At 50.5% G+C, this 10,763-nt stretch overlaps 4 protein-coding genes across 4 annotated transcripts; 1 reads left to right on the forward strand and 3 right to left on the reverse strand.

Moving 5' to 3' along the window:
• Window positions 1-291: 291 nt before the first annotated feature.
• Window positions 292-1,052, reverse strand: PENARI_c013G11880 (mitochondrial 54S ribosomal protein uL30m; the record flags this gene model as incomplete). The annotated part of the gene is made up of 2 exons (XM_022633372.1): window positions 292-297; window positions 816-1,052. The coding sequence occupies 2 exons, from the start codon at window positions 1,050-1,052 to the stop codon at window positions 292-294; spliced, it is 243 nt and encodes an 80-aa protein (XP_022487050.1).
• Window positions 1,053-1,586: 534 nt separating this feature from the next.
• On the forward strand, window positions 1,587-3,866 carry PENARI_c013G02267 (SNARE-binding exocyst subunit SEC6; the record flags this gene model as incomplete). The annotated part of the gene is made up of 1 exon (XM_022633142.1): window positions 1,587-3,866. The coding sequence occupies one exon, from the start codon at window positions 1,587-1,589 to the stop codon at window positions 3,864-3,866; it is 2,280 nt and encodes a 759-aa protein (XP_022486931.1).
• A 697-nt stretch (window positions 3,867-4,563) lies between these two features.
• Window positions 4,564-5,808, reverse strand: PENARI_c013G04935 (uncharacterized protein; the record flags this gene model as incomplete). The annotated part of the gene is made up of 1 exon (XM_022633200.1): window positions 4,564-5,808. One exon carries the CDS (start codon window positions 5,806-5,808, stop codon window positions 4,564-4,566), a length of 1,245 nt encoding a protein of 414 aa, XP_022486791.1.
• Window positions 5,809-9,047: 3,239 nt separating this feature from the next.
• PENARI_c013G10498 (uncharacterized protein) lies at window positions 9,048-10,734 on the reverse strand (the record flags this gene model as incomplete). The annotated part of the gene is made up of 2 exons (XM_022633339.1): window positions 9,048-10,509; window positions 10,580-10,734. 2 exons carry the CDS (start codon window positions 10,732-10,734, stop codon window positions 9,048-9,050), a joined length of 1,617 nt encoding a protein of 538 aa, XP_022487036.1.
• Between the last annotated feature and the right edge of the window lie 29 nt (window positions 10,735-10,763).

The following is a 10,763-nucleotide window of genomic DNA, read 5'->3' on the forward strand; positions in this document are numbered from 1 at the left end:
TGGTGCCCAGGTGGACTCTATACTTAGAAAGCCTTTAAAGCAATTGTGGCTGCAGAGACCTCTGGGATAGGCAGGATTCTCCATTACGACATAATCTATGGGCTCAAAGAATTTGGACACAGACTGGGAACCAGAGGACCATTGGAGAGATGTGTATCAAAAAAACGGAGGACGTTGCCTTATATGGAGTAACTTAAGGTTACTTATACGTTCTTACCTCCCCCGTGAGGATGAGGCTATTTAAGAAATGCAATCAGCTATCCGCCCTTCTCTTGGAAATCACTTTGAGCTCTAATTCTGTTTAGCGTGGGGGAATCAGCAACAGAAGCATTGCTACGATTGAGAGTTGTTTTTTTACCCCACAGGAGGCATTCTCACAGATTGAATCTTAGTTACGCCGTGAAGCCACCACGAGAATATTGAAAAGCCCCAAGGAGCAGTATGTCAAGTGTATAATACAATGGTTGCAGCAGAGACATCTGCTCGATAAATGAGGACGTAGAGTACATGATCAAAATAATAAAGCAACCCGCTCCATGCAAGGAAAGCCAAAACAACCAAAAAAAATAGAAAAACCGGACAAAGCCGAACAGATCAATCTACAAAAAGATCTTGACCGTGCCTAGTCCCGTCCCCGGATACAAGATCCCTGCAGGTACCAAATGTCTTGTGAACCGGGGACTAGAAATCACAAGTCGACGGACTAACCATTCGACACAGGTATCAAATCAAAAGCAACACAGCCAGCTCAAAGAGAACAGCTGAGATTATGGCATGTGCAATTCCTTCTGTTGCCGGGCAGCTGTCTTTTCCACATAGTATCCGGGATCAGGTTTCCGCTCGAGGTGCACCTCCTGCTTCGTGAGGCGCTTCTCGCACTCCTCAACTTGGACCAGCTCCTTGACTCTCATGATCTGGCCGGCGACGGATGGTGAAACGGGGTGGAAGACTGTGGCCATACGCTTCTTCAGACCGAGGGCCTTGAGCACATCTGTGGAGCGGCGCGGGAGACCGATTGCGGAGCGCATGAGGGTGATGCGGAAGTAGCTCATATTGGCGGTGTAATGGTTTAGGGGGAGGAGTTTTGAGGATATCGGAGGATTTGATATTTGTTGTTCTGATGGTTCGGTGTTATCCGGGCGATGAAATCGCACTCGGAACGGACGGAATGTATTTGATGGGTCGAAAGATATCGGGGTATCAGCAGATAGGAGGTACAGAGGATATCTGCGACGCAATTGTTTCTGATGACTTTGCGCGAGGAGTGGAATCAGAGCTGGAGATGATCGCGGATTCCGCAAATTCAATTGAAGGGCGGTGTGTCACGTGCTGGGTTCTGCCGCGATCCGATGACCGCAGCGTCACGGCGATGTAGTTCCTTGATAGACAATAACTACATCGAGTTTGCGGAGACTATGGGCTGTGCTATCTGGGTGTGAATCTTCGTATACCAGCCTTACTCAGAGCTCCCGTGACTTGCTCTTACAGAAATACGTCTCATGCCCCAATTGTTGACACCTCACCCCTCGACAGCTTCGAAGCATTGAGCCGCACGTACGATATCACGGAATACCTCCACCGCAATCATGGCGCAAGTCAACACTGACAATACGACTGTCGCCATGCCGCGACTGGAGGATCTCCTCCGACACCCGGAGGATCTAGACAAGATCAGCAGTCTTAAGGCCGACTATTTGCGGAAGAAGGCGGCGGTCGATTCACGGTTGCGAGAAGGCCTTCGGGACCAATTGGAGGCTGTACAACGCAGCATTGGCGCTCTGACAGAGGGTCAACGACAAGTCTCGAAAACCAAAGATGAGCTCCAGGGCATCGACAAGCTGTGCGCCGAATCGCAGGAGAGCGTAGAGGACTTCGCGCAGATCGACCAGCTAGCTCGGATCCAACGGCACTTCGACGCAACACTTATGATGAAACGCGGATTGGAGAATTTTGGTGGTGATATCCAAGAAGTGGAAGAGCTGCTCAGGGAGGACGACGAGGACATGGAGAACCAGCCCAATCTTCTCCGCGCTCATATGCAAATCTCGCGGTTGCGGGACTTCCGTGATGAGGCTATGGATCAGATTGGCAAAGCTCATGATCAAAGTAGTCAAGAGACTTTGACAGAGTATTTTGAGGGGTTGGACTCTGTTATTGAATGGTTCGATGACCATCTTGGAACAGCATGCATGAATCTCATTCCGTTGGTGCAGTCTGATAACAAGAGCATGGTTGTTCGTCTGGCAGTTGTGGTCATGAACGAGGAAAAAAATGACGACACAGTGCGCGCTTTGCAGGAGGCCCAAAAAGACCACAAGGACCTCGCAAGTCGTTTCAAGTCTATGAACATTGGACCTAAGACTGTGCGTGGGTATAAAGACAAGTTTATTCAGGCTATTGAGCTATACGCACGAGGACAATTTGAGGAAACATTGGAGAATTTCCTAAGTGACCCGGAGAACCTGGAAAAGAGCTTCCGGTGGTACTTCAACGATCTATTCACAGTCAAGCAAGGCATGCAGAGCCTCGTCCCGAAGAAATGGAAGATCTACAAGACATACACAGACATTTATCATCGCCTAATGCACGACTCCCTGGTTGGCATGATCGACGATCCCGAGCTCCCAGCGGACAATCTCCTTACCATCATCCACTGGAGCGACAAGTACTACAAGAAAATGAAAAAGCTCGGCTGGACACCGGCGGAGCTCCAGCCCAACATCCTGGACGACCGGGAGCCAGAACTGGTGCGACAATGGCAGAGCGTCATCATCAACGCAGTCGAAGAATGGATGGACCGCATTTTCAACGCAGACAAAAAGTCACTTATGGACCGGGATTCAGATGCCCTAGACAACAATGCCGAAGGCCACTTCCGTACCAAGACCCTGGCAGACATGTGGCGCATGCTTCACGAACAAGTCATGGCATCAGGAGCATCCGACCGCGCAGACGTAGTGGAAGGTGTGATTGACGCCATGTTCCGAGCACTCAAGGCACGCCAGAGCGCATGGCAGGCACTCATCGACGAAGAATGCGCCAGGCATCAAGCCGCAAGCGCCGACCAAGCCGAAGGCGTGCAGCTACTACAAGACTGGATGATCGGCGTGGCCAACGACCAAATCTCCTGCATTGATGATAACGAGGAGACAGGCCAATTTGGCTACTTGACCCGCTTCAAAAATGACTTCGAACCTCTCGTCACAGCCAAGTACATGGCTACAAGGGCGAATATCGAGCTGGAGGTTCTGCGCGATGGTTACGTCGATTTGAGCACGCATTGTCTGGCCAAGTTTGTCAATATTGTCTTCACTGTCGATCTCGACTCTGTGTTACCGGACATCTTCACAGCCAGGTGGTACGGCGAGTACGCCATGAAGCGCATTACTTCCACATTCGAAGATTACATGTCAGATTATACACCCGTGCTGCACCCCTCACTGGCCGAAATCCTGGTAGAGGAACTCTCAGACGAGCTGCTGGTGCGATACTTGGGAGCTGTTCGCAACAAGGGCGTCAAGTTCCGCCGCCAGGTCGACCCCTTCACAGAGAAATTCAAAGACGACGTCCTCACTGTCTTTGCATTCTTTGAAAACTATCCCGATTCGTTCGAGGGTACCATCAAACAGAAGTGGCGACTCGTCGACTGGCTTGTTCGCTTGTTGGCGACTGAGAAGGGCCCTGGTCTTGTTGAAGTATATGAGTCCTTCAAGTTGGAATACTGGGATCTGCAACTTTCTTGGGTCGAAGCTGTGCTGCGCACCCGTGATGACTTCGAGCGTAGCATGATCACCTCGATCAAGGCGAAGGCTGCGGAGTTGTCTGTTGAACGAGGAATGGAAACTATCATGAGCCGACTAAGATGATTCAGCGGGAATGGATTACGCCCACAGCCTTTTCTGATTCGTTATTCGGACATGTCAGGACTTCGAATGGATCAAAATCCACTACCCATCGCCTCCAATGCTGAGCGAGCAATGATGTGTCTCATCCTGCTTGTCGTAGGAGCCGGATCTATGCAACGGCCTCTGGAATCCGATGATACCCAATCTTTGGACGCAGTTTATCACTGCTTTACTGTATGGCCCAGTTCAGCCCGGGCCTGGTCAGAGTCAGAAGGCAACGCATGTCATAATGAAGACCCCCAACTACATGTAGTAACTTAACCCAAGCAGGCTTGGGATTCTGTTTAAGCATTAATAGTACCAGCAACAGAACAATGAAAGAAAATTTCTTGGACAATTTATTGGAATCGCGCCTAAGAAGGAACCTTGCATGCACAGATTCATAGGTCAGAAGTCCTTCCACACCCCGATATTTTCACAACTACACGATGAACCCGAGGCACGCGAAATGGGCCACAAAGACTTGCAAAAAGAAAGGCCAAAGTAGGGCGAAAACAATGCATGAAATAGTATACTCGGTTCGAGGCTTTCGTGTACTATCCAATACTCCATCAGTGGCACGGTATACACCTTTATGACCCCTGCTGCAGTCCCTAACATCCTTTGCAACCGCTTTAATCTACAAAAAGCATTAATTTGGTTGTGAGGGGCGTGATGGCTACTTATCACCCAGACTCCTCTCAGACACAACCGTGTACTTCTCGCCGAGGCGATTGTCCAAGTCATGATTACTGGTGACACTGAGATGCGAAGGGATCTTTTTTGCCCCCATCTCGCAGATGCAGACTGTATCCAAAACAATATCTTTCGCCCAGACGAAGGGGTAGGTAGGGTTCGATTGCCGAGAATCCACTGAGTGTAAATTTTGTCCCGGGGATTTGGGTTGCTTGCTGTTACCGTTGGCAACCGAGGAGGATGATTCAGGGTGGTCCTTTGTTTCGAAGTTTACCGGTCGTGCATTGGCCCGTGTCTCGTCAGTGTAGTAATCCTTGTACTGGGAGACTAGATCGCGAGCATCGAACGTGATGCGTTTTGGCGGTTTGTTCCTCTCTGTGCCTTTACTTTGGACATTCTGCCGACCAGGGACGTAAATTGTGTTGACGAGGGTGGCATGCAATAGAAGCGGCCGGGGTTTGGGCTTTCGGGACAAAGCGGCTGTATATGGGTCCACATTTGCTGGCGAATCTGGCTTTTGCTCTGCTGGCGGAGAAGTTGGGAGATTCAGTAACGGGGTAGACCTATTTGCTACGTTGTTGTCATAGGTAGAGGATTTTTGGTGCGTTTTTTCTTTAGCATGAGCTTTTGAAGCCTCATTTTCGATAAATCCAGCTCCAATGAATTTGTCCCGAAGCATCACGCAAAACGGGTATAAGCGGCCTGTGGGGTCGACTGGAGAGGCATGTAGAATAGTTGCAGATTTGGCACTGGGGAGCGCGTGTAATGACTCAAGTGAGACAATCAGAGGCTGGTCTTGATCTGCCACATGGGTACATGCCGATGATTCTGATGGATTATGGGTGTTTCTCTTTCGAGCAGCGACTTGATCGGCCTCACTGATCAGGGCTTTCAAGTCGAGAGATCGAAAGAAGGATATAGCCTGTTCCAGGCGCTCTTTGTTGCAGAGACTCATTACCCCGAGTGTAAGATGGAGGGTTCCCAATGGGCGGAATGCGCTGCTGGGTATGATCAAACGCGAGGTGCTGGCTTGGTCGTTGGGACATGCTGGAGAAGTTGACCTGGGGCCAGGCAGATGAGCTGTTTTGAAACCTGTGAGGGAGGAATCCAGTTGGGTAATTGAAGTAGTGTTGATCAGAGGTAGACAAAGAAAATGGGTCAGAGGCTGTCGTTTTTCCTTGCGCGCTTTCTGAGATTCATGCCTTGATTTGCCTTTGGTGTCTGTCATGATACACTGGTACTTCTGAGTCGTAACTATGAACGGGTGGTGGTAATATTTTAGCCCAGTGCGGACATTCCCGCGGTAGCAACGAAGTGTCATGAGCCTGTGTAGTTACTGCGATGGCTGAAGACATGTAGTGAAAATAAAGTCCGACGTCAGACGCACGGACCAGTCCCCAACCCTACATCTCAGATCACTCGCGCAAGCATATTGAAAGAGATCATTGGTTGTATTTTGTTTCAAAGAAATATCTGCCTCCACAATTTCCACTCAAAGCTCGTTGAATATGCAGATTTCACCTCCTGTCCAGGCCCGTTCAGAGATACATGTAAACCGAACCAGTTTCTATGGGACAAGAAGCGGTCCCCCAGCTCAGAAAGTGCTAGCTTGTGATGATAAGCAAAGTGCAGCCCGCACATGTGTTATCTTTCTTGTAGATGACTGGGAATGAGGGGTGAATCGTAGGACTGGAGCGGCGGGCTCCGTGTGATGGCCATAGCCAGATCGTCATAATGTCTGTAAAAGAGTCCCCGAAGCAATTGCCCTCATTAGCGTGAGCATAGATAAGAATTCCAGTGACATTAATGTGCACAGGAGATAGAAAGGATTGGCTCACCTGCGTGAAAAAGGTGGCAATTGTAGCCGGAGAAGAAAGGGAGGGCTAGACGTGGTGATCCTAAAAAGACCGAGAACAATCTTCCTCCTCAGATTGATACCCAACAGCTGGTGAGGCAGACCTCAGAATACAGAACGTGGGCATCTTAATCACGGGAGAGATACTCACTGCAAGGCTGGTTTCAAGCTCGGAGACACTGGCGACTGCAGCGAATGCAGTGGATGAATGTCGTCAAGTTCCTAGAACCCATACCCGCCATTCACATCAGCTTAACTGTAGTGAGTCATACTTATCGCGCCGGCAAAAGAAATGAGGACACCCCTTCATCACGAGAACGGTACTCACTGGAAAGCTGTTGGAACGATCAAAGGCGGTGGGTGCAGCGGGTTGCAGTACAGGATACGTAGGACCTGGAAGAAACGATTTTCCTCAGTTTGATGCCCAAAGCCGGTGAGAATAACCTCATCGTCATGGCAAAAGACTACGGAATGTGGGCATCTTAATCACGGTGAAGAACTCACCATGATATTCATTCCGTGCTTCAGTTCGTCTTATGTCCGTCGGTCGTGCTCCTAATGTACCGCAGAATTTCTTGTTAGACCTAGAACAGCAGGTTCGGTCATAACTCACTTAAGCAGTACAAGTACTGCACCACCATCCTCCGCTTCCCAACGTCGTGAAACCCATCCTCCCACTGTATTCCATGTCGAAGCGCAACAAAGTTGACAATAAGGGTAAGCGAGAACAGTCGTAATGTCCCATCTGGAGGCAGTAAATGGTGCGGTCGATGCAATGCGAGATTCCTAAAACCTGGAAAACATCGTCTTCCTCAGCTTGATGCCCAAAGCTGGTGAGTGTAACCTCATCGTGACGGCAGAACAGAATACAGAACGTGGGCATCTTAATCACGGGAGAGGTACTCACTGTTAAGGTGCTTTGACGATCAAAGCATATGGGGATCGTCGATCGAAACAAGTTGAGGAAGCAGTCGATGCGGGGGTTTCTAATACCTGTAAAACATGGTCCTCCTCAGCTTGATGTCCAAAGCTGGTGAGACTAACCTCAACGTGACGGCAAAAGGGACTACGGAGTATGGACATCTTAATCACGGAAGAGGAACTCACCATGCTGTTCTCTTGCAGATCAAATGTCGGAGCAGATGCAGTCAATCGAATCGAATGTCGAAGTGGGTGTAGTCGATGCGGGTGCAGTCAAAGCCGGTGCAGTCGATGCGGGTGGAGTCGATGCGCGTAATCCCCAGTACCTGGAAAACATACGTCTTCCTCAGCTTGATGCCCAAAAGCTGGTAGGCTAGCACTCGATCGCGATGGCACTGGTTGGCGGTCCCAGAAAAAAGCAAAAGGGAAATTCGAGGAAAAAGACGACGGGCATCGGTATCCCGAAAGAGTGACCCACCTGGATGGGTAATCATCCCCGCAATAGGGCAGTCATGTTGCTGACAGGCTGTGTGAAGATCTTTTCAAAGGTCAGTACATATCAAAACATGATACCATGTTTGAGGAGGCATGAAGGCATGAAGGCATGAAGACATGAAGGCATAAATATATGAAGACATGAAGGGATGAAGACGTCAAGGTGCAGTGACATGGAAAGACGAAGGTTGTCAAGGCGTCAAGGCAGAAGGGCAAGGAAAGATGGATGGAAGAAACGAGAAACTTACAGCCAGAAAGTGACTCACAGGGCCTGAATAAGCAGTCAGGGCAGCCACCAGCGGCAGCGATATTAGATCGTGTCGTGTCGTGTCGGTTGGAGACAAGCGCAGCATGTCGAGGACATGGTCACGAAGATGGAAGTGATGAATAAAACATTCGAAAAACAAGAGTGGGGATGGAAACCTGATAGGGGAGGGGAAGGGGATGGGGGGTGAGTAAGATGGGAAGGGAAGGGGAGATGTAAAAAAAAGAAAGAAATGGGAGAAAGATGGAAGGGGATGGGGTATTTATATGAAGAGTCATACATGAAGCTTTCCAGCTCCCTTCCCAATCGGGGAATCGGCACCAGAACGGGGATAGTAACGAGTTGAACCGGGGATTGAACGAAGCACTTGACTAGATACAGGCAGAAATACCTCGTCAACCAGGTCTCAACCTCGTCGCCCTGGGTTCAAGAGTCGGGGGTTCGATGACTCGGAGCTGGGGACTGCCGTATGCCGCATGGGGCACCAGGGAGTCGAGGGGGAGTGAGTCCGCTATTGATGGGAATTCTCAATAGGAAATTGGATAGATTCATCGTATTGTAGGCCTTGCTCAATATGGCATCGTCATGCCACAACTACACACACTTTGGTGGCTACAGTAGACAAATTATGAGAGGTGCAAGCAGCAACTTCAGAATCGAGGGCATAGCAAGTAACGCAGAGTTTAACAGTCAGTTACCATCTTACCGTCAGTCACTACTCGATCTGTAGCCGTACATCACAAGGGCCCAATCAAATTTAGCCCAAGTGCAGGCCGGGGGGAAGCATATCACCCTTCACATCTTCCCAAGCTACAAGTACGGCTACAGCTACAGCAGACAAAGAACAGACAGCAAAGCGGGGGTATCGAGTAGCTTCAATTTCTCAAGTTCATGTCCAGTAGCTAATGCCCAGGAAACCAAGACCAAGTCATCAAGAAGCGTCCTTCTTGCGACCTTCAACGACTCGCATAACATCAGCCACGCTGTCCTTGTCACCCTTCTTCTTCTTAGGTCCACGCTTTCTCTTCTTGCCGCCTCGGTTGTCATCGTCAAAGTCGAACAAGACCTGGTCGTCCTCTTCTCCATCCTCGACACGGCTTTCTCCGAATCCCATGTCCATATCTGCAGCGTCCATGGCGTCTCGACGGCGTGCCTCTTCAATAAACCGCTTGTGTCGAAGGGCTGCTTCAGGGGACTCGCCTTCTTCCCCCTCTGAGGGAGAGGTTTGACGGAGGGCTGCGGCTCGCTTGAGGGCGGCCAGGATAGTAGGGTCCTTTGTGAGGGGGTTGGAACGGTCTTCAGGCTCTTCTTCTGTTGTCGAGGTTCCAAAGTAGTTCCTTGGTTTGGCAGGTGCTGTTTCGGTCGTGGGTTTCTTGTCCTCTTTGCTGACAGTATCCTTGGCCTGTTTCCGAGACGCAGACTCGCCTGTTTCGCCCTCCTCGTCGGATGAAGAATCATCATCGCCTTCGAGACCAGCGAGTGGGTTATAATCATCACCAACACCGGCGAAGATATCTTCGTCTTCGTCTTCGGGTGCAGCTGGAGCTGAGCGGGCAGCGATCTCAGCCGGAACCTCCATACCAAGGGGTTCGGCAGCTTTGTCAGGCATGGGAAGGTCTCCCTTAGCGGTACCAGTGACTTCGATGGGTTTGTCAAGCCATCGAGTCTTCCTCTTGGTATTTCCTTGCGCGTCCGTGATAAGGAGCACCTCTCGTCTTCGGCCGGTCTCGTCACGCTCGATAAACCGCTTCTTCTCGGGCTTGCCATCGCTGAGCTTCTTGAATTTCGAGCTCAAAGTTGACTCCGGCGGTGGAGCAGGAGCAGCAGCAGCAGCCCGCTTCGCTTTCAACTCCCGCAGGATATCATCACGGGTCTTCGGTTTGGCAGGTGGCGGAGCCATATTGCCCTTTTTCTTTTCTTTCTGTTCCTTCGGGGCGGCAGCAACTTCTTCTAATCCTTTCTCCTCCATCAGGCGCTCGAACTCCTCGTCCGCATCCTCCTTTAGCTCTTCAGGAGGTGGTGCTGGCTTCTCAGCCGCTTGGGACACATCCTCGCCAGCTCTGACCCTCCTAAGTAAGTCCATATCCAGTCCCTTGACCATATGTGTGCTTCTGAGATCACCTCCAACTCCAAGGTCTTTGCGGAGCTTGTCAAACGTTGCTTGGTCGATCTGTCCTAATTTCACCATATCTTCCAGTGCCTTAATCCGCGTCTCAATATCCTCGCCGCGTTCATCCTCTCCTTTCGCATTACGCAATTGTGCGCGATCCTGATACCCGGTTGGTAGCGCGGTACCCTTCGGCGCAGCAGAAGACTTGAATCGCTTGGAGGGACGATCGCCTTGGCGTTGTTCAGCGAGCTGGCGGCCGAAATCCACTCCCGTCACTGATCGACTGAAACGAACCCATTGTTAGCATTTGAGACTCCTCACAAACAGAATTCTTGCAGGGTGACACGACATACGGGGTCATGGGAATACTGGACCGCATTCGCGAGCCCAATAGACCGCCGGGGGTTGCGCCGCCGCGCGACGCATCACGAGCCGGTGTTGCATTGGAGTCCTTGGATTTTGAGGTCCCCTGGTCAACCAGCAGCCGTCGGAATTGCTCGTTATTCATGTCTGTGATGTTGAGTGGCCTGGAGATGA

This window comes from Penicillium arizonense (assembly GCF_001773325.1).
Source record: "Penicillium arizonense strain CBS 141311 chromosome Unknown PENARI_contig013, whole genome shotgun sequence".
In the NCBI taxonomy this organism is placed as follows: Eukaryota; Fungi; Ascomycota; class Eurotiomycetes; order Eurotiales; family Aspergillaceae; genus Penicillium; species Penicillium arizonense.